The following is a 24,791-nucleotide window of genomic DNA, read 5'->3' on the forward strand; positions in this document are numbered from 1 at the left end:
ATGGAGGGCAGCGTGGAGGGTAAAAATCATAGAGGGAGACCAAGAGATGAATACACTACACAGATTCAGAAGGATGTGGGTTGCAGTAGTTATTGGGAGATGAAGAAGCTTGCACAGGATAGTTTAGCATGGAGAGCTGCATCAAACCAGTCTCTGGACTGAAGACCACAATAATGACAACAATGACAACAACAACAATATTAAAAGTGTATTCCATCTGCCAGCTAAGACCAGAGCCCTGTTGGGCTCAGTGATGAATGATTTAGGTTTGAGAAAGCCCAGAGTCTACAACATTTTCTGCCATTGCGGGAAAGTCAATGTTGGACAAACAGTTCATAAGGTCCAGGATCACTGCTTGGAGCATCAATGCCACACACATTTCTTTCATCCACAAAAATCTGCAGTGGCGGAACATTGTCTTATGAAAGGACATAAAATGTTGTACGACGAGACACAAGTGGTTGCCCCTGTGTCGTGGTATTGGAAATCCGGCTATCTGACACTATTATACACAGAGATAAGGGGTATCCTTTAAGTAAGAGTTGGAACCCCATTCTGTTTGACATTAAGAAACAACGGTTCTTGTCTCTGTCTTCAAAAACTGCCAGTAGTGTTTGATATTGATTTATCGTTTCTGTGAGCTTTCCCCACCGGTGCATTGTTGTGCCTGTCACTCGAGGGCAGTTATTTTAGTGCATGCATCGTGGACCCATGGTCGGTGTATAAAGAAGCTGCCGCGGCGTGTTAGATTTCAGTTCCAGCAAGATAGTGCGACGGCCTATTCACCTGAAGATGGCGGCCAGATGGATTGCCAAAATATTGTTTCCAGATGACGAGATGTAGGACTCTAATGGATAATGTTTCCTCAGGTGTTCTCAGAGCAAGAAAATAACTGTTTACCAGTAAAAAATGTTTTCTCTGATCAAGATGCACAATTAGTTATGTCAAATTACATAATGCCTTTCACTATGGATATTCCTCAATGGAAATCAGTTACAATAATTAATGACTCCAGGACAAATGCTTTTAAGAAGAGTTTACAAGAGATGACCTGTGATGAAATTTATAATGAACCAAGTCCTACCATAAAATTTTATCCATTCCAGGATAAATTCAAATCATCATTTGAAAATAGCTTTCACATAAGCTAATCAGAAACGTCATTAAAGAGCCACCTAAAAAATCGTATATCACTAGAGTGATTAAAGTATCTTCTGAAACGAAATGGGAAATACATCTGTTTCTGAGAGCAAGAAGAGATCCTGTAGTAGTTGCACACTACAAAAACTCGTCAAAATTACTAAGAGAAGTTATTAAAAATCATGGAACATGCACATATCAAAAATCACTAATTCCAACTACAGACTTAATGCTACATCGAATGTAGTGAAACAATCAGTCATATAACAGGGTAACGTCACTACTGAATTGAATGGGAGTGTTATAAATAATGAGTCACAGGTGGCAAATATATTTCATAAACATTTTTTAAATATAGTACAAAGTATTGGGACAAAAACTGCAACAGTATGTTCAAAAAGTAACACTCATAAAAATCTATCATTGGAATGCACCACCAATTTCTCCTGCTGAAATTAAGAAAATTATACATTCCCTCAAAAATACAAACTCATCTGTTTTTTATTGAGTTTCCAATAAGTACTAAAGATTTGTTGCGATATAATAAGCCCAATCTTATCTGAAATATGTAAAGCATCACTACCTCAAGGCATTTTTCCTGAGAGACTGAAATACACTGTTGTCAAATCCCTATATAAGACATGATAGTAGAGATGTCAATAACTTTAGACCTAATTCACTGCTGACATCATTTTACAAACTATTTGAGAAGGTGAGGTTTTCTAGTATAGTACCGCATTTCAGTGACAATAATATACTTAGCAAATCATTGTTTAGGTTTCAGAAGAGTTGCTCTACCGAGAATGCCACTTACATGTTCACTCGCTGAATTTTACAAGTGTTAAATAATAAAATAGCACCAGTTGGTATTTTGTGACCTATCTAAGACATCTGACTGCGTGAACCACAGTAATCTCCAGGATGAATTGAAGTTTTATGGGATTTATGGCATAGCCTAACGATGGATAATGTCATGCCTAACTAAAGGAATGCAGAAAGTTGTGCTTAGTAACTCAAACAATGTAGTCCATGGATGTAATTCTGACTGGGGAGAAATTATCTATGATTTTCCCCAAGGCTCAACTTTAGTTCCACAACTGTTCCTCATATATGTAAATGATCTTCCATCTAATATACAACAACCAGAACTAGTTCTCTTTGCAGATGACATTAGTATAGTAATCAATCCAAGCATACTTATAGAAAATGAAGAAATGGTAAACATTGTCCTTAAAAGTACCATTGACTGATTTTCTATGAATGGTCTTGCCCTCAGTTTAAAAGACACAGCATAATCAATTTTACACATCTATAGGTGCTACAATTATGGTAAGTGAAACACATGGAGAGGAAATAATAAATAGGTTGTAAATTTCGAAATTCTTGGGTGTCCATATTGATGACAATTTACACTGGAAAAAGGACATTTTGGATCTCCTAAAATAACTTAGTTCAGCCACATTTTCACGCTGAATCACTGCAAATCTTGGGGAGAGACAAATCAGTAAGTTGACTTACTCTGCATACTTTCCTTCAATAATGTCATATGGAATAATGTTCTGGGGTAAGTCAGCTTTACAAAAGAAAGTATTCTTCATCGCTCAAAAACATGCTGTAAGAGTAATATGTGATGTCCACCCACGATGATCTTGTAGACATCTGTTTAAGGAGTAGGGCATTCTGACTACTGCTTCACAGTATATTTATTCCCTCATGGAGTTTGTTGAAAATAATCCACGACAGTTCAAAAGAAACGAAGATGTACATAATTACAATACCAGAAGCAAAAATGACATTCATTACTCCACGCTAAGGTTGCCTTTAGGACAAAAAGAGGGCACAATTGTGCAACAAAAATTTTTCATCACTCATCTAGTGATATAAAGTGTCTGACAAACACAAAAAAGTAAAATTTGAAAATGAATTGGAAAGTGTCTCACTGACAACTCCTCCAATTTCATAGAGGAATTTCTGTTGTAATGTGTAAAAGGTAATGGGTAGCAATAACTAATTGGCATCTGCATACACTTCTTTAAAAAAAAAAAAAAAAAAATGTTCAGCATGTAGCCATGTTTACAAATTAATTTGCGATGTGAATGAAAAATGACTTGTTCCACATCATTATAATTTATCATACAAAACGATCCAGGGAACAAGAAACAAACTAATTAGCAAACTAACTAACTAACTAACTACCTAATTAGGAAGTCATCCACCAGTCACGATTCAATCTGTACTTTACTGTAGATCTAGATTTCAGCTACAGTACAGCTATCATCAGTGTGTAGGAAATGGATCATGTAGACTCAACAGGCTTGTAAATGCACATTATTACGTGACCTTGGAATGAACATAGTTTAATGTGAATGCAGACTCACCAGGCCTCTAAATGTTATTACCTGACATGTGCATGTACAAGCCTATTGATCCTGCATGACTCATTTAATATGCACTGATGATGGCTATACTGCAGCTGAAATCTAGATCTGCAATAAAGTACAGATTGAATCGCAACTGAAGGCTGACTTCTTTCCTGCCTGAATTATACCGTAATCACTGTGCAATGGAATTCAACTAGATGGAATGAAGAAAGCATGTTGACAATAACTAAGAGACAGGTAACAGACTGAAGTAAAAGACATTGTCACAACTGTAATGAGAAACTGAAATGGAGGAAGATGGGACATATGGCAGAAGAACAGACATAGATGGACTGGGCCTTGACAGTTCTTTGCTTGATTCCACCAGATAAAAAAGGACTGAGGTTATGATCTTATAGAAATTGGGTAGGTGGCATCAGGAAACAAGCGCAAATAATACAGAAGCACATCAATGAAGATTATAATGCATGGAGAAACACGAGGGAGCTGTTTATGCATTCTATTCACATGAACTGATTTAAATGAATGGAAGTCAGAATAACACAAATTTTTGCTTGTGATAACTGCAGCTAGAGTTTAAGTTCTGTACACCAATGACATAAATGAAATGCCATATAACAATTTCGCAGTTTGTGTTATGGATGCTATACCTAGAAATATTTCTTCAATATCAAACAGAATTGGTTCTCCCAATGGACAGTTACGTATTCGGTTATTCATTTCCAGACCTTTTTTTACAATGCTTTTAATGGTGTTTATGTAACATAAACAAAACACACAATTAAAAGTCATAAGAGTGTAATTACTTGCAGGTCTAATTTTACAAGGATTTACACACTGCATCAAATATTCTTATATACACACTCATGATCTAGTCAGCTAACAATATCCAGACTAATCTCTCTCTCTCTGTATCTCTCTCTCTCTCTCTCTCTCTCTCTCTCTCTCTCTCTCTCTCACACACACACACACACACACACACACACACACAAACGGATGGGGCTGGAGGGGGTGTGGGGGGCAGGTGACGGGGGGGGACTAACTCCCTCACTCACTCTTCTGGCTGATGTGCTGGCTTTCTACTACACCCTTCACGATTTCACATTTATCTGTCTGAAGAGCTACGTCAACACCTCCATAATCCAGAATGAGATTCTGGAAACATCCCCCAGGCTGTGGCTAAGCCATGTCTCCGCTATATCCTTTCTTTCAGGAGTGCTAGTTCTGCAAGGTTCGCAGGAGAGCTTCTGTAAAGTTTGGGGGGTAGGAGACGAGATACTGGCAGAAGTAAAGCTGTGAGTACCGGGCGTGAGTCGTGCTTCGGTAGCTCAGATGGTAGAGCACTTGCCCGCGAAAGGCAAAGGTCCCGAGTTCGAGTCTCGGTCGGGCACACAGTTTTAATCTGCCAGGAAGTTTCACCTCCATAATGAATGAGATTTGAATCTCAGAAAGATAAAATGGCTTTAGTATTACCCACAACAGATATTGAGCAAAAGATTTTACACAAAGACACATTTTACTATGAAAGAATAATGCATTACCATAAAGGTGATTTAAGTTAGAATTTGTTGCTGCAATGAAGTAAGAGAAACTCTGTTAACAACGAAGTTTAAAAGCAGCTTACAATATAACATCACAATAAAGAATGTGATACGGTCACAAATTTGGCATGTTGATGACTCATACGATGAAATGCCAAAACAGCGACCATGGTATATATGTCTATTAGATGTACTGATGGATTTTATTACATGCAATTACAGTTTCATCATTATTCAAGTCATTTCATGTGTAAAAATCTGATTAAGAGAACTACAGCTGCTCATTTATGTGCCTGGTTATTACACACAAGTACAAAGAACTATTTTGATAGCTGCAGAGTACACCTACACACTCAGAAAGATGTGAGAATCCTAAAAAGGGCTTGAAACAAATTTAAAAAATCTTATTTTCCTTAGATGTTTCCAATTCTCCTGAAATATCACTTGAAGCAGTACCAGCTCTGTATCCACCTGGCAAATTTCTACCTTCAGGCTGCACTGAAACAATCAGCTGTTGTTAATCACGGAAATAATACCAATAATACAGATACATTTAGGATGACGAAAAAATAAGTAAAAATGTAGTATAACAAGTTAATGTGCCTACTTTATGAATGCACCAGAGCTGTACCAATGTAATGTTCATCACTGAATCTAAATGTAATGTTAATAATCACAAATTATTTAGATAACTCTCAGATATATTTCCAGTTTTGCAGTTTTTATGAACCATAAATATGAGTCACAAAAAAAGACTGAAAATTTTGAGGTTGAAAGTAGATACCTAAATTGGACGCCGAGGACAGAGTGACCATGGACAACTGCTAACTGTCAGTATCCGAGTAATGATACAAACAAATTTTTGATGCAGACCACTGAATCACGATATACAGTGCTTTCGAATATATGGGAAATTATGACCAAAAATGTCAGTTCACTGCAAATCATATCCAAAACTGACCAAAAGGTTGAATAACAAGAAATGTATAAAATAGGTGAAGATATTTTTCTTACTTCTATCTCCTTTTCACAAAAGTGGCAAGAAGTGACACTTGGACAAGAGATTTTGATTGAAAGAAGTGCAACATATAAAAAATTCAAGCACATAATGATTAAAGACTCACAATTGCGAATTTTAATGTACAAGATGTTTTAACATTCCAAAATGAATTTGTGACTAAATATTATATCTATAAAAACTTGCAGTGCATAATTTGATCTTAAAAAATTAAGAAATCACCTAAATGGTCAGCAGGTTGTCATCTGTATTTTCCACTGAGAAGATGTACTACAATTGTAAAACTGACTCATTCCATATTATAGCAAGATGTCACAATTATGATCAATGGAAGATACAAATAACTAACACACTAAGTAACTAATTATAGAACCCGAAAATTCAAGATTGCACTTGTTACTTGTAGAATGAGACATATGGCACATTAGAGTAAACTGAAATGTGATAAAACATCACACAAGCAATGTGGGGATAAGCAGAAGAAATTTATGTTGGTTTCTGCATTTACTATGGCACACAACAACCATCTGAACTTGCAGTCTATTTATCACCCACTTTGAAACAGGTCATACGAAATTACCGTAAAATAGAGAACAAAAGTAAGTTTGTGCCACAACACCTTCCTCAAGAACGGGCAAAAATCTTATGAAGTTGCAGTACAAATCTTATCCTTCTATTGTCCACACAAGGCTGTACTACAATTTTGTCAACTGTGAAAATAACTAAGACTTTCCCTACAATACCACAGCAAAATGCTTATGTATTCCACTATGAAAGAAACCTGTTTTGATTTTTAATATGACATAATTTGATGGGGACTGCATTGAAGTAGCCTTGAAGATAAAGGTATGACCTCGTCTTGCATGTCTCTATATACAAAAAATTTCCTGCCACAACTGCAAAACTTAAAGACATGTTCAGAATATATGAGGATTGGAATTGAAATAGTGGTAACTATTTATTCACAACTGATACAAAAGAGTTACATGTTTGCACCTGTTACTGTCCTTCAAAGTAGTCACCAGCGCTGTGTAGAACACGTTGCCAGCGATGTGGAAGGCGTAGTATACCATTAGCAGAGCTTGCTCTGTTGATGGTACGAATGGAGCAGTCTACTGCCTGTTGAATCTCTGGAACAGTTCTGAAGCAAATGCCATGAAGTGGTTCCTTCATTTTCGGAATCAAATCAAAGCCACAAGGACTTAAGTCGTATTACTGTTCATCACTTTCTGCACAACCCACCCATCATTTTGCACAACAATGCGGGGGCACATACAGCACAAGCTGTGGCTGCTCTGTTCGCTCGATGGGACTGGGAAGTACTGTACCATCTACCACACTCCGCAGACTTAAGTCCATGTGACTCTGATTTGATTCCGAAGATGAAGGAACCACTTCGTGGCATTCGCCTCTGAACTGTTCCAGAGATTCAACAGGTAGTAGACTGCTCCATTCGCACCAGCAACAGAACAGGCTCTGCTAATGGTATACTACACCTTCCACATCGCTGGCAACGGGTTCTGCACAATGCTGATGACTACTTTGAAGGACAGTAACAGGTGCAAACACGTAACTCTTTTGTATCAGTTGTGAATAAATAGTTGACACTATTTAAGTTCCAACTCTCGTATGAGAAGGAAATGATTCCAAGGGAGTCTCATGAACATTACTGCAGTCTGTTGAATGCCTGAAACAAACATCAAAGAACGCTCCCATGAAGATTGAGGGTTATGTGAATTGCATGTTTTGTGAATGGCAGGTTTTTGACTGAATCTCTCGTCTACAGTCTGTCCTGATGCTTTACACTGTAAAATGTATTTCAAAGCAATAAAATTTATACTGGATTCAGTATGTCTATTTCATTTTTTGCAATGCGTCTGAAGGTCCAATAAATTTTTTCTAATGCCAGAAACTATACCGCCCTCCCCTCCCCTCAAGGTGTCAACATTAAGAGAGCAAGAGGAATTCCAGAGAACAGATAGGTGGAAAGGCTATACTGAAGGCCTCTACAAGGGTGAGGAATTGTCTGGTAATGTGACAGAAGAAGAAAAGTCCATCAATATGACAGACATAGGAAATCCAGTAGTAGAGTGAGAGTTTGGTAACAGAGATTTAGAAGGCTTGCTATCCAATAAAGCAGAAGGCATAGGTCACATTCCTTCAAAATTTCTAAAATATTTGGTGGTAGTGGGTACCAGACAACTAATGGAGCTGCTTTGTAGAATCTACCAGTGTGGAGATATATCATCAGACATCTAGAAAAATACCATCCACACAATCCCACGAGTGCAAATAAGTGTGAGAACTATTGCACAATTAGCTTAACAGTTCATGCTTGCAAATGGGATGGCGTATATTATATCTTCACAGCCACTGTAATATGTTGGCTTTATTTATATTTTCAATTCCTTTAGGAAATTTAGTGCACAATTTTACTCCCTGCCACCAAATGAAGTTCCAATTTTTTTTTACTTTCTAACTGAAAAATATTTATGACCTATTCCACAAAACACAAAAACGTATCTGCAAATGGCATTTACAGCAATTAACTGTAAATATACTGCACAGTAACTGAAAAGGTAGAAGGGAGTGTGCCTGGTGGTCCACGCAGTGAGCTGTTCACAGTGGGGAGAATACCTTGCCCATAATGCACTTTAGGTTAGGCTGTTTTTTCCCTTTTTCAATCTACCCCCCCCCCCCCCCACTTCCACATCATAGACATACTTTTGCATTGGCAATTGCGTCCCTCTCACAAACATATTCATGTCCGCATAATGTAACATGAAACTCAATTCTGCTGATGCTCAGTTAATTTCCCATAGCAGACGAGATGATGATGCGGCTCAATATCAATGAAGACCATTTCCAGAGGCAGGTATGGTAAAAGTGATAGGTACCTGAAAACTACTTTAGCTCTTTCTGCTGTTAGCAACTCTATGTTACATATTTCTGATGCTAACATTCTGACTTCTGCAATATACAGGGATCATAATTTTTGACATAATGGAAACTTTTTTGTGGTAACATGTCTTTTTTACTTATCCAGAAACTATAAAATAATAGCCTCTGACAATAAATTTCAGTGACTAGTCCTGTAACATTAACTTAGATGAACTATGAACTACAGTTACCTTACTGTCCTTCGAAATAGTCATCTCCCATAACTATGCACTGCTGCGCTCTGTGATACTTGTCCTGGAAACTTTGCACGGATTCTTCCTTTGGGACAGTTTTCAAAAGCCACCTTACATTTCATTGGATGTCAGGAATATCATGAAATATCTTTCCTTTCAAAGCGAGTTTGAGTCGAGGGAACAGAAAGAAGTTTGGAGGATTGAGGCCTGGCGAGTATGGTGGATGTTCAAGTTGCACCACCCCCCTTTTCTGCCAGGAACTGTTTGATGATATTGGCTGTGTGTGGGTGAGCACTGTCGTGAACAAAAAACCAGGAACCTTGTTGTGCATACAGGGATCGTACCCTGCGTAGACATTAAACGAAATGGGTCAAAATTTCAATGTACCATGCAGCGTTCAATGCCGTTCCCTCAGGAAGAAATTCCTTGTGGATAATGCCTTGACTACCGAAAAAGGTGATGAACATCGTTTGGATGCATGATTTTTCGACTCTGGCCTTTTTCCGAAGAGGTGATGTTGGAGTACCCCATTCCATCCTTTGCCGCTTCGTTTCATTTCAGGGTCGTACTGGAGACAGCAGGTTTCACCCTCAGTGACAATATGGTTCAAGAATGCACCCATCGTTTCAACAAAATCCTGGGAAGCGTCTAAATGTGCCCGTTTCTGATGTGGGACAAGACGACAACATATTTTCCACTTCCCTAACTCCAGGGTAATGATTTGTCACACGGATTCACGGTTCATCTACAGTTCATCTGCTATCATGCGCACAGTTAATCAACTGTCGTGTGTGATTAATGTCCTCACTTTCTCAATGTTTTCATCACTGACGGCAGTCAACGGTCATCTGCTAAGGGGATTGTCAGAAACACTTTCCTGGCCTCCTCGAAAACGGGTGAACCATTTGTACACACACTTCATGGACAGTACTTGATCCTCATAACACGTACCAGCATTGCGTGCATTTCTTCCAGCGCCTTGCCAAGCTTAAAACAAAACTTTAAATTGATCTTCTGCTTGTTCATTGTCTTGTTCTCAGTTCAGAACCAATGCACTAAAAAAACACTTCATCCAACAGGTCTAACACAGAACACACAACGATGCTCAACTGAACTATGGTGGGGGCAGGTTGTCAACACTGGCCACCATGCAGGAACAGCGTTGTGAGTGGCCAGTGTTGCCCAATCGACCGTTCTGACTTCATTCACCAAACTTCATTGTCAGAGGTTGTATAATACAAAAATAAAATACTGAAGCAAAAGAGAGCAACATTGGGAATTGTTGCAAAATATGTGTCGCAAGACATTTCAGTGCACTAACTCTGCTTTTTCCATCTCGAGGTAGGGTCCTCTACAGACATGACTGGAGATATATAAATGTTTACAGAGTAACCTCACACGTACCAGAACACCATTACAGTGTTTTTCTCACTGAAAAGCATGTTGTATTCAACATCATTCTGCGTATTATAGCAGTATTCTGTTGCACAGACTGACTGTTGGATGGTGTGCATTAGGTCTGCCAGTAACCCAATGGCCAAGGGTGATTAGAGGTCAAATACCTTAACCTCTTTGGCTTTCAGCCCCTTTATTCAACAGGCTATATGATCGTGTAACTGCTCTTGTGATGGAAGGGAATTTGACAGTGTGGAAGCTGGTGCATGGTAAGGCTGTGAAGCAGTACATATAATGGTATAGTGAAACTCAAACAGGATAATCAAGTAGATACACAACAGAAAACCCAAAATACACTGCCAGACACAACAAAAAAATGAAGCACCCCAAAGAGAAGAAGAAATTTCACAGTTTGAGGGAATATGTGAAGTTATTTCAGTTATCACAAAACTGAGTAAAATTTACAAAGAACTTGGACATATGAACCCACTTATCAGTGTAATGTTACATCATCGGACCTGGATGCATTCACTAATTCTGTTGGCAAGGGTTTCATAATTACACTGCATCCTCTTCTGAGGCAGCCTGGCCCACTGTGATGGAACTGACTTCCAAGCAGGTCCCTCATGTTCTGTTGGTGACAGATCTGGGTCTTGCTGTCCATTGTTGTTGTTGTGGTCTTCAGTCCTGAGACTTGTTTGATGGAGCTCTCCATGCTACTCTATCCTGTGGAAGCTTCTTCATCTCCCAGTACTTACTGCAACCTACATCCCTCTGAATCTGCTTAGTGTACTCATCTCTTGGTCTCCCTCTACGATTTTTACCCTCCACGCTGCCCTCCAATGCTAAATTTGTGATCCCTTGATGCCTCAGAACATGTCCTACCAACCGGTTCCTTCTTCTTGTCAAGTTGTGCCACAAACTCCTCTTCTCCCCAATTCTATTCAATACCTCCTCGTTAGTTATGTGATCTACCCATCTAATCTTCAGCATTCTTCTGCAACAACACATTTCAAAAGCTTCTATTCTCTTCTAGTCCAAACTACTTATCGTCCATGTTTCACTTCCATACATGGCTACACTCCATACAAATTCTTTCAGAAATGACTTCCTGACACTTAAATCTATACTCAACGTTAACAAATTTCTCTTCTTCTGAAACGCTTTCCTTGCCATTGCCAGTCTACATTCGATATCCTCTCTACTTCAACCATCATTAGTTATTTTGCTCCCCAAATAGCAAAACTCCTTCACTACTTTAAGTGTCTCATTTCCTAATCTAATTCCTTCAGCATCACCTGACTTAATTCGGCTACATTCCATTATCCTCGTTTTGCGTTGATGTCCATCTTACATCCTCCTTTCAAGACACTGTCTATTCCGTTCAACTGCTCTTCCAAGTCCTTTGCTGTCTCTGACAGAATTACAATGTCATCGGCGAACCTCAAAGTTTTTATTTCTTCTCCATGGATTTTAATTCCTACTCCAAATTTTTCTTTTGTTTCCTTTACTGCGTGCTCAATATACAGATTGAATAACGTCGGGGAGAGGCTACAACCCTGTCTCACTCCCTTCCCAAGCACTGCTTCCCTTTCATGCCCCTCGACTCTTATAACTGCCATCTGCTTTCTGTACAAATTGTAAATAGCCTTTTGCTCCCTGTATTTTACCCCTGCCACCTTCAGAATTTGAAAGAGAGTATTCCAGTCAACATTGTCAAAAGCTTTCTCTAAGTCTGCAAATGCTAGAAACGTAGGTTTGCCTTTCCTTAATCTTTCTTCTAAGATAAGTCGTAAGGTCAGTGTTGCCTCACGTGTTCCAACGTTTCTGAAGAATCCAAACTGGTCTTCCCTGAGGTCGGCTTCTACCAGTTTTTCCATTCGTCTGTAAAGAATTCGCCTCAGTATTTTGGAGCCGTGACTTATTAAACTGATAGTTCAGTAATTTTCACATCTGTCAACACCTGCTTTCTTTGGGATTGGAATTATTATATTCTTCTTGAAATCTGAGGGTATTTCGCCTGTCTCATACATCTTGCTCACCAGATAGTAGAGTTTTGTCATGACTGACTCTCCCAAGGTCGTCAGTAGTTATAATGGAATGTTGTCTACTCCCAGGGCCTTGTTTCGACTCAGGTCTTTCAGTGTTCTGTCAAACGCTTCGCACAGTATCGTATCTCCCATTTCATCTTCATCTACATCCTCTTCCATTTCCATAGTATTGTCCTCAAGTATATCACCCTTGTATAGACCCTCTATACACTCCTTCCACCTTTCTGCTTTCCCTCGTTTGCTTAGAACTGGGTTTCCATCTAAGCTCTTGATATTCATACAAGTGGTTCTCTTTTCTCCAAAGGTCTCTTTAATTTTCCTGTAGGCATTATCTATCTTACCCCTAGTGAGATAAGCCTCTACATCCTTACATTTGTCCTCTAGCCATCCCTGCTTAGCCATTTTGCACTTCTTGTCGATCTCATTTTTGAGACGTTTGTATTCCTTTTTGCCTGCTTCATTTACTGCATTTTTTATATTTTCTCCTTTCATCAATTAAATTCAATATTTCTTCTGTTACCCAAGGATTTCTATTAGCCCTCGTCTTTTTACCTACATGATCCTCTGCTGCCTTCACTACTTCATCCCTCAGAGCTACCCATTCTTCTTCTACTGTATTTCTTTCGCCCATTCCTGTCAATTGTTCCCTTATGCTCTCCCTGAAACTCTGTAAAACCTCTGGTTCTTTCAGTTTATCAAGGTTCCATCTCCTTAAATTCCCACCTTTTTGCAGTTTCTTCAGTTTTAATCTACAGTTCATAACCAATAGATTGTGGTCAGAGTCCACATCTGTCCCTGGAAATGTCTTACAATTTAAAATCTGGTTCCTAAATCTCTGTCTTAGCATTATATAATCTATATGATACCTTTTAGTATCTCCAGGATTCTTCCATGTATACAACCTTCTTTCATGATTCTTGAACCAAGTGTTAGCTATGATTAAGTTATGCTCTGTGCAAAATTCTACCAGACGGCTTCCTCTTTCATTTCTCACCCCTGTTCCATATTCACCTACTATGTTTCCTTCTCTCCCTTTTCCTGCTCTTGAATTCCAGTCACCCATGACTATTAAATTTTCGTCTCCCTTCATTACCTGAATAATTTCTTTTATCTCATCATACATTTCATCAATTTCTTCATCATCTGCAGAGCTAGTTGGCATATAAACTTGTACTACTGTAGTAGGCGTGGGTTTCGTGTCTATCTTGGCCACAATAATGCGTTCACTATGCTGTTTGTAGTGGCTTACCCGCACTCCTATTTTTTATTCAATATTAAACCTACTCCTGCATTACCCCTATTTGATTTTGTATTTATATATTCGATTTTGTATTTATATACCAAAAGTATTGTCCCTCCTGCCACCGAACTTCACTAATTCCCACTATATCTAATTTTAACCTATCCATTTCCCTTTTTAAATTTTCTAACCTACCAGCCCGATTAAGGGATCTGACATTCCACGCTCCGATCCGTAGAACGCTAGTTTTCTTTCTCCTGATAACGACGTCCTCTTGAGTAGTCCCCACTGGAGATCCGAATGATGGACTATTTTACCTCCGGAATATTTTACCCAAGAGGACGCCATCATCATTTAACCATACAGTAAAGCTGCATGCCCTCGGGAAAAATTACGGCTTTAGCATCCCCTTGCTTTCATCCGTTCGCAGTACCAGCACAGCAAGGCCGTTTTGGTTAGTGTTGCAAGGCCAGATCAGTCGATCATCCAGACTGTTGCCCCTGCAACTACTGAAAAGGCTGCTGCCCCTCTTCAGGAACCACACGTTTGTCTGGCCTCTCAACAGATACCCCTCCGTTGTGGTTGCACCTACGGTACGGCCATCTGTATCGTTGAGGCACGCAAGCCTCCCCACCAATGGGGCGAGTACTGTCCTGTTAAAAAAATGGCACCATGATACTTTTGCATGAGGACATCAGATGTCTGTGACTTACCATTGGAGTTTCCTCAATCATTATGTCACGTGCGGGTGAGTGTACCATGACACCAGGAGTAACACCACACAGCCTCTGCAAAACAATAGATAAATGGAACCTAAAAAGATCACCGCCATAACCTCTAATGATAGTCATCAGCCCAGTGTAGAACCGTGATTCAGCACTGAAAACAATGCAGTGCCAAACACAAGCAATCCCAGTCTTGACATTTGGACGCAGCCATTTGTGTTGTGGTGCTAACACCACCCTACCAATGGAACAGCAATTCTCTAGTCCGGCATCTGCTATTCTCTGACCAATGGTGCAGGATGACACAGAATACTGCAAGGGATCCATTACTTGTTATCAGATGGCAGGAGCAGATGTGAAGTGGTTACAATGTGCTTAGTGCACAATACAGTGATCTTCCCCTGTGTTGGTCAGAAATAGTCGACTGGAACTTTGATGAGTATACCTGCCCCCATGTTCCGTGTAGTTTAACAATGGACCGCTGTCACACCCAAATCCTTCACAAATCTGGATACTACTTGATCCAATCAGACAACCTAATGGAGGACCACAATGATGCCCCTTTCAAACTCCTGTCAGGTACTGTTGATAGTATTTCACACAAGCATGCAACATCTCCGTGTCCTTCACATTGATCACACAAAATATGACACTGTTCACACCCCTAATATATCCTACGAGGGCTGGTAAAAACACTTAACCCAAACAACATTAACACACACTGGTGGCTGTTCTACCCGACAGAGAATTGCAACTCCAATTATTTAGACAGCAACCAATGGTGTGTATGTGTATCTTACTATATTTTCTGGTTGTTTCACTTTTATTGGCAGGCAGTGTATCTTGATAATAATTCCGTTCATAATTCCACCTCACCACCTCAAGTCTGTAAACCTAGCAATCAAAATGATACTAGCTTCCTTGTATGTTTTTAGAGGTAACCTAACCATATTGAGCAGCATGTGATTGATTCTTCTTCAAAAGTCAAAATTTTACTGCCCTATCAAGTGTACAAATCCATGTTCTCTAATCAATATAATCTTTAATTTTCTTATATGCACTATAGTCTGCACCTGCAATTCCTCCTCACTCTGTTTTTGACCCTTATAACACAGAATAAGAGTGCATCATAATACTTACTTCTGTAATGTTTTACCAAACTTCTCTCTTGTGAAGTTATCAGCAAAGTCTGTTATGTTCATCTGCCGAGAAAAAATTGTTATGATGGCTCCAATGTAAATATCCTTTGCACTAACTCCTTCACATTTCGTTCTTTTCAGGAAAGTGTTGTTATTTTTAATATCAAACTGGAATAAAAGAATATGTAACTATGAAATTGCTATAACAAAAATAACATAGTTCTAAAAGCACACACAATTGCAAAACTGGGGGAAACATACGCAACAAACACTAGAATAGTATATGCTAGCTCATTACCTAGCATTACTTATTACTTATTTATCCTACCTTTTTTTTTTAACCTGTAGTGGATGCCAAAAGAGTGTGTGTGTGTGTGTGTGTGTGTGTGTGTGATCCTTCTTAATTGTAACTCTTGGAATGACTGGGAGGAAGAAATGCTGTGAGTGTGAAATACCACTGGTCACCTTTAAGTGTGTGGGTGGCAACAAGAAGGGGTGAGATGCAAAAAAAGAAGTACAATTCTAGTGTGCCTTGAACACTTTCAACCAAACTTCTGATGCCTGTAAGATTCATAGGACAGGAGAAAGATTTCAGTGAAATATCTTCTGTTTATTTTCAAAACAAGTCTGCAATTCCTTAAATGCTACTAAACTGTGTGGTTTTAGTTTTCTTATTTACAATAAGGCCCAATACTTGAATTCTGTGCCTTGATTTCAATTGTATTTAGACTTTTTATTTTCATCCCCAATAATCTGACAAGTTATAATTGAGTGTATAATAAGATCCTGTTCCACTTTCTTTTTAAATATTTGAGGATTTCCAGCTTCCTGTCTGATTTCTACTGACAACATGGTAACTTGCATCCAAATATAAAATCCCACTCTGAACCCTATGAAGGAATGAATGAATTAGATTATGTAAATAACCCCAATACTATTTTTTTAAATTCTATGTTAATTTGGCAGAAAGGAAATTTTAACATTCATTATGCATATTAACACTGAAAAGACAACATTTTTAATTAACTACAATAGCAATCAGTAGCCCAAACTACCAAGTTGTCTTCTCATGTGTCTACAACTATAACCTATAAATGAAAGTCTGCAGCTCATGGTCTTGCGGTAGCGTTCTCGCTTCCCGCGCATGGGGTCCCAGGTTAGATTCCCGGTGGGGTCAGGGAGCTGCCTTGAGATGACTGGGTGGTGTTGTGTTGTCTTCATCATCATCATTCATCCCCATTATGGTCGAAGGAAGGCAATGGCAAACCACCTCCGCTATGACCTTGCCTATTCAGCGATGCGCATCTCCCGCATCGTTCCCCACACTCCACGGAGTATGGGACCTCATCATCATAAATGAAAGGGACAGTAATAGGAAAATGATTAGTCACAATCTGTTACTAAAGTATAGTAACACAGAAGTTTCACTGTCAGTAAATATGAATATACACTCTGAGGAGAAAAAGGAAACACCACATAGGAATTACCTGAAAGGGATAGAAAACAGTAGATGTGGTTTACACAAACAGACAAATAAATAATCACAATTTCACAAAAATTGGGTGATTCATTCAAGAGAACGAGCTTCACAAACTGAGCAAGTCAATAACACTTTGGTCTACCTCTGACCCTTAAACAAGCAGTTATTCAGCTTGGCACTGATTCACAGAGTTGTTGGCTGTCCTCCTGATGGACATTGATGTGCCACACACTGTCCAATTGGTGCATTAGATCATCAAAATCCTGAGATGGTTGGAAGGCCCTGCCAATAATGCTCCAAACGTTCTCAGTTAGTGAAAGACCCAGGGACTATGCTTGCCAAGGCCTGATTTGCCAAACATGAAGACAAACTGTAGACACTCTCACTGTGTGCAGGTGGACATTGTTTTGCTGAAATGTAAGTCCAGGATGGCTTGTCATAAAGGGCAACAAAGCAGGACACAAAATATCGTCAACGTACCACTGTGTTGTAAGGGTGCCATGGAAGACAACTAAAGTGGCTGTGTTATGGAAAGGAACAGCAGCCCAGGCCTTCCATCCTCGTTGTCGGGCCACACGATGTGCGACAGTGAGGCTGGTATCCCACTGCTATCTGGGATGTCCCCAGCAATGTCTTCATTGGTTATCGGGGCTCAATTCAAAGTGGGACTTACCACTGAAGACAATTCTACTTCAGTCAATCAGATTCCAGGCCAAAGACATGTCTGGAGACACCCCAAACAGCGGTGGGATACCAACCTCACTGTTGCCCACCATATGGCCAGAATCGACAACTGGGCCATAGCAGGAACCCTTTGATTATCACCTGCAGCACCCTTTAAGAACAGCAGTGTGTTGACAATATTCCATGTCCCGTTTCACTGCCCTTCATGGCAAGCCATCCTGGGCTTTTATTTTGGCAATATAATGCCCATGCACATACAACGAAAGTACCTACTGCTTGCCTTCATGCTTGCCAAACCTCACCTTGGCCAGCAAGGTCACCGGATCTCTTCCCAATTGACCATGTTGGGAGCATTATTGGCAAGGGCCTCCAACCATCTCAGGATTTTGACGGTCCAAAGCACAAACTGGATGGAATTTGGCATGATATCCCTAGCAGGACACATAACAACTCTGTATAACAATGCCAAGGTAAATAACTGCTTGCATAAGGACCAGAAGTGTACCAATGCATTAATGGCTTGCTCTATTTGTGACAATCATTTGTCTTGAATGTATCACCCACTTTTTCTGAAATTGTAATCATTTGTTTGTCTGTACATATACATCACCTCTACCAATTTATGGACACAGTTTTAGCATTTTTTCCCAACAAAATTTTGAGATCTGAAGGATAAGTAAACAGTAAGCTGGCAAAAAAAGTAAGGACTTCTGTATTTCTGAACATGTTGTTTTAGCATTTTTCCCAACAAAATTTTGTGATCTGGAGGATAAGTAAACAGTAAGCTGGCAAAAAAATGTAAGGACTTCTGTATTTCTGAACGTGTTGTAAACTCTAACTTGAATTAACACCGAATTATTGTCTCCTTTACAGGATTTACGATCTGAACAGCAAATAAACATGAAAGTTCTGTAAATAAAAGCCAATTTAGCTAAAGGATTTCTGTGGGTATTAACAAGTTAACTCCAACTTTGAATTAACAGCAAGTTCTTGCTCCTTCTCCCACACAGGATTTATGAACTTTTGAGATGAGATAATGCATCACATCACACAATAAACATAAAAGGACGATGTTGTATAACATAATGTCAACACTACAAAAATAAGAACGACTGTACTGGGGTACGTGTAGCGAGATTTTCTCTGCCAAATAATACTTAGTGTTTTGTCAAGCAACAAAAGTCAAACAAACAATTAAAATCAATCAATGGAAAGCAGTCAAAACTCCTAGAGTGATCTCTTCGTCAATTCCACTCAGTTTAATGTTCAATGGCCTCTTGGCCAGTATACGTGACTTTTGCGGCCTCAGTTCATTAACCTGCTGGACAATCGACGTTTTCTGTCTAGCTCTCTCAGCTTCATCTTCTTCACATTGTTTCTGCTTTAAAGCTTTGCCATACCGATTTTGAGCACTGTGATAGTCCAGAATCGTTCAGTTGTTAACATCAATCTTGAAGACACTCCCAGCTCACTTCAGGCCATCATATACTTCATACATGGCTACCAATGACTTGGTTTCTTGGTTGACCATCATACACTCTTTATTAATGGGAAAACCTTGCTCTATGAAGACTTGACCGTGACTCAGAATGAGAACCTTTTGAAGAAAGCTGTACAAATGCCGACGGGTGGTATCATCACCCAATAATTCTCCCCAAAAGTTATCAATTCTCTTCTCACTTCCCTTATAACTTGCGAAGTGATCCAAAAATTCTTGGTTGCCAAGAACTTGTGTGAATTCTTTCTCAACTTTATCACAGGCATTAGCACTCATCCAATTCTATGAAGAGGATTTCTGCAAGCCATTGAGATTCTACCTTCCTAGTACTTAGGCTGCTATTTATCGCAGCTGGATCACAAAAAACAATATTATGAAATATTATTTATTAAAATATACATTATTCATAATATTGTCATTATTCCATCCTTGATAACATAAGCTGATCTATCTACAAATACCATACTTCAAAAGTTACTTTTAGAAGGAGGTTTAAGCACATTTAGACCAAAAAGTCTCTTTACTTAGTCCTAAGCATCACAAAGGCTAATTTCTTTGGGAGCAATAAGACCAGCTTCATCATCAAGTTTTATATCACATATGGATTCAGCAGCAGATAACACATCAGGCTTAGCTATCAAGTACATCACATCAGCACTGTACAGGAAAGCTGCCATGGGGGCCACACATTGGAATTCCCTTAAATGGACATGACCTGTCCCAAAACAAAGCAAAAGGAAGATATTTGTGCCAAGACATTTTCGGAGATGCCTCGAACAGCGGTGAGATACCAACCTGACTGTTGCCCGCCATACGGTCAGGCCCGACAACCAGGAGTGATGGTCTCGGGTGCCATTTCTTTTGATAACACGAAACCTTTGTCTGTCACCTGCAGCAGGATCTTCGTGGTCTTCAACATCATTCACCAACTGGAAATATCTGTTTTAATCTTGTACTCTTTTACTTTTCACACCCCCGACTAGCCACATCACCATTTTCCAGCCAGCACATGGAGCAAAACCTTTTAGGGAAAGGCAAATCTTAGTGCTTATTAAATCTTTTATAATCAGCTCTTCTCACCTGTAAATTCTTCAACATGTTATAAATTGATCTCATAAAAGGTGCAACACCCCAAATGGTTTTTGAGGCTGCATTCTTGAGACTCTGGTGAGCTGTACAAAGACCACAAGATCCTACATCAATAGAAGTTAACACACTGTCCCCATGAATACTCTTCAGATCAAGACACAAGTCCTTCAAGAATGCCTAGTTGACATTTGGCCCATCCATTGATACTTGAAGCACGTTGGAAAGATTCAGGTCAGAAGTTTCTTCATTTAACATATTAGCAGCAGTGGAATACCAAGAGGAATGCCTAAAAATATGGATGAAAAGTACTGTGCTTCAACCTATTTGTTAACTTTGTAACAATATTTGAGAGCACATCCCTTTGCTGCAACTCTGCCACCTTGTTAAGGCTCTCGTCAAATAAGATTACAAACAGTGTGTCCCCTTCAAGGTCAGCGAGAACATTTTTCCTAAAGTGTGGAGCTAACCCATAAATGATACCATGTGATGTCTTGGTCCACCCAAGCTGCGCGTTACTACCTACATTATCATTAGGGAACAAGACCAGAAACAATGCAGTCTGCTTGCCTGTAGTAGAAACGGGCACATAGTTCCCAACGCCCTGCAGAGTCCATACTATTTCCAACCTTGTAACATCATCCTGGATTAGATACTTTGAAATACGACTGGTAGCCAACACAGCGTAATGGCAGTGGTGGAAGTGACACCAGACTGAGGTTGCTGGGAGGACAATGAGCTATGAAACCCTCGATTCGCCAGCCACCACCATCTCGCTCAAGCATCAAGAGATCATCTTCATCTTACCCAGTTATCCCGGTAGATGATAGGGAGAGTTATCTGGAACTACCAGCCTGAATACAACTGAATATCCCAATAAGGGAATGAAGATATCTCCTGTGTGATACTATCAGGGGAAGAACAGGGGTAGTCCATAGATCGGTATGTTCAGTTTCGGTACAAGTGTACAATGAAGCCTGGATTAATGAAACCAACCCTGTCATCTAAAGAGGAAGAGGAGAACAACAAAAACAATGGAAAAGCAGTCTTCACGGCAAAACCAGTGGCACATTTCCATAGTGAACACAAAAATATTACATTAGAAAAGGAAATGGTTGGTTACATCAAGCCAAGTTGAGAATGCCAAAGTCTGATGGTCACTTTGGAGTGCCACCCTGCTGGCAAGGGTCCCCAGCTTGCTCAAGTCCCCGTTCTCCTCGCTTATGTTTCAAAGAATTATTGGAACATGTTTTTAATAGTACAACACACACCAATCGGGGAAAATAAATAATCATCAGTGAGGATATACAGAACACACACTAGAGATGGTTTAAGAAAACCTTTGAGTGATTTGGTCCTGGGTTCAAATACCAGTGGTGCTTTTTCTTTCTTTGAACATTTTTTGCACTCACTGGCCTACATGTTGTGTTACACAGGCATCCTTTAAGAGTCTGTGCATCACTTAATGATTGCAGCTGTTCCTTTGTCAAGGACTGATGGAAAAGACAAATGTCCACTGTCTTTCTGACCACTGTGACTGCCTTGGAGTGCTTAGCTCCTCCCACATGGCTGATGAGGACCATCTTCCTCGTGCTGCTGGCAGTGAAAGACTTGCCGCACAGTGTTCAATACACCTGGAACTCTGACATCCGGTCATTCTGAAAGAACAGACACAATGTATCCATATAATCTGATTGGCCTAGCTGGGCAACGGATCCACCTTCTTCAATGTGGATCCACAACTACATTTACTCTCCTTTGGGAATCTCAGAGGAATGAACAGGAGTAGAGTGGAGAGTGACTGCAGATAGATGGCGCTCAGTGGGAAAGTGGATCGGCCATGAGGCACGCCGAGATAGTCCGTGCAGTTGTGATAACGCTGTGTCCAGGATGGCGCAGTGGTTAACGCACCTGCCTAGTGAGCAGGAGATCCCGGGTTTGAATCCCAGTCTGGCACTCACTCATCACCGCCACTCTGCGTAATGTCCCACTGCAAATGACAGCAGTGATCCCCTTCAATTTACATAGGATGGAAAGTTGTTTGTTGTCAATGCTCCCGACGCAAGTAAAAGCTAGTGTACCTTCGAAGACAAGTCGAAAAACACATGTGAGCAGATAAATAGTGACCACATCAAAGAGGAATATCCCCAATGTAGTGGAAAGACTTGGGAGGAAAAAGGGCTCATTTTCATGTTACAACCTACCTCAACATTAGCTTGCCACACACGAGCTGATTTTCCTAATGGTCCACAGATATTTCCAGCAGATTCTTGGATACCTGTAGCCCCTATCTGTGCATTCATGGAGGCCCAACCTCGAGACTGCATCCACAGGTTTCGGGACTGGCAATCCAGCCTGACAGCCACATACACACACCTGTGGACCTCGTAACAGGCCACAGTCAGTCAGGAATTCCACCAACCCGATCTCTTCCCATACATTGGTTTCCATCACTCTCACAGCACTGCGCACACACCGGCTAACCTGCAACCTCTCTCACATGATTTCAAAGAAACTATTCGGCAAAAAATTCGGATTTTACATTAGTTAGAGCTTTATATGTCAATTTCTTGATGAAGTGCCTATTATTTTGTTAATGGTCATAGTTATTGTGATATTTCGCATGTACGTAACACATTGCATGAAATTCGAATTTATTGCAATTAAAAATTGGGATCACTACGAATTAGCATTTGGTGTATATTAGACCATATCTTACTGCATATGAAATTGAGTTACTATATTGCATTTTTCTTTAAACTTGGGCGGAGATCAATACCCAATTCCAATCTCAAGAAAATGAACTGTATATAGCATGTTCACTTATGAAATATTCACAATCTCGTTCTTAACTCATAAACAGCTTGAGATATCACAACAAAATTCTGGCAAATGACAGCATATAAAGAGGAGAGTATTTTGCTATATGATAAACATGCAGAACTTTCTTATCTACCACAATATATGGATAATGTAGACCAATGCTATAATTTTTTAAGGGTCTGTGCCAGCTGGAAAAATGAGAATTAGTGTGTCTTTGCAACAAGATAAGTAAAGAAATGAAATGTTTATTTTTACACAGAGTATGTGATTTTTCATACACTTTTGACCATAATTTTCATCAATTCCTTATTTAGTAAATCAGTGCTTCCGGATTCTGTCGCAATTGCAACTGCATTATGCTGTTAGCGAGGTGACATCGCGCAAATTCTGGTTTGTTTTGCCAAAAGAAGCAAGTAATGAGAGAAATGTAGATGTTACTCAAAATTTGCCACTGATGAATGAGTGGTTTCCAGGTGACAGCAAGTTTTTGTTGGTACAAGTATAACAAAGGGGCCGGACCAATGACCACATTGAAAAACTTAAGATTCTTGTACCATAAAATACCCTGACTGAAAACTCGCACACAAATATCTCATAAACAGGAATGTAAAAAAATAGGGCATAGAAAGAGATTGTTGAAACATTTCTAGGTGGTATTCCAACTGCAGACTACTGTGTTCTAACAGCAAAGCTACAAAATTTGAAATGAATTTTCAGAAAAAAATTCTTCATTGTGTGATCATACTGTCTGTAGCTGCTTTATAATAATTGAAGGTATTTTAAATATAGCTTTGCAACTACAGTACAAGAAACAACAGTGCCAAATAAGGGAATGACTAAAATCCATGCAAGTAGATATCTTTTCTGATGTGAGCAAAAATCAGATTTAACATAAGTAACAATGTAAATATATTTCATTACAGACCACTGATGATATTTTATTTCAATAAAATAAAACACATCTGGTGGTAAAAATATTAATTTTCTTCTAGCTGCAAAGATGGATATAAAATACATTAAGTAATTTAAGAAATAAGCTCAGAAACATGTAGGCCTCTTGAACTAAGTGTAAAAGGGGGGAGAGGGGGGGCACTACAGTGATTGCCAATAAAATGTTGCTTGTACTATGTTCATTATTGTAGGCTACTACCCACTGTGTTATGTCCATTACTTTACAGATATTGCGCAATTTTCAAGAAATATATGAGTACATAGCGTACAAACCACCAGCAACTGGCACAATTTTTCTTCTTAGCATTACCCATACTTTCTGTCAAATACATAAACTACATTCAAAGTATAAAAATGTACTACAATTAATAAAATCCAAATAATACACCCCACTGTACAACATACTGGCAGTAAGACACAGTCACTACTCCTGAAATAAATCACCCGCGGCCTAAAAAGCCTGTTGCACTTTCTAGAACTTGTGGTTTGTATCAGAAACAGCACA

General features: G+C 39.4%; 1 protein-coding gene across 2 annotated transcripts in view; it reads right to left on the reverse strand.

Annotated features, from left to right (window-relative positions):
* The window catches only part of LOC124614786 (nucleoside diphosphate kinase 7), a 105,718-nt gene that overhangs the window by 54,421 nt on the left and 26,506 nt on the right, over positions 1-24,791 (reverse strand). For both annotated transcript variants that reach the window (XM_047142972.1, XM_047142973.1), the window contains one exon: positions 15,766-15,932. In XM_047142972.1, the coding sequence (XP_046998928.1) occupies positions 15,766-15,932 (167 nt within the window). The remainder of the gene's footprint in view (positions 1-15,765; positions 15,933-24,791) is intronic.

Source organism: Schistocerca americana, chromosome 1, assembly GCF_021461395.2.
Source record: "Schistocerca americana isolate TAMUIC-IGC-003095 chromosome 1, iqSchAmer2.1, whole genome shotgun sequence".
Classification (NCBI taxonomy): domain Eukaryota; kingdom Metazoa; phylum Arthropoda; class Insecta; order Orthoptera; family Acrididae; genus Schistocerca; species Schistocerca americana.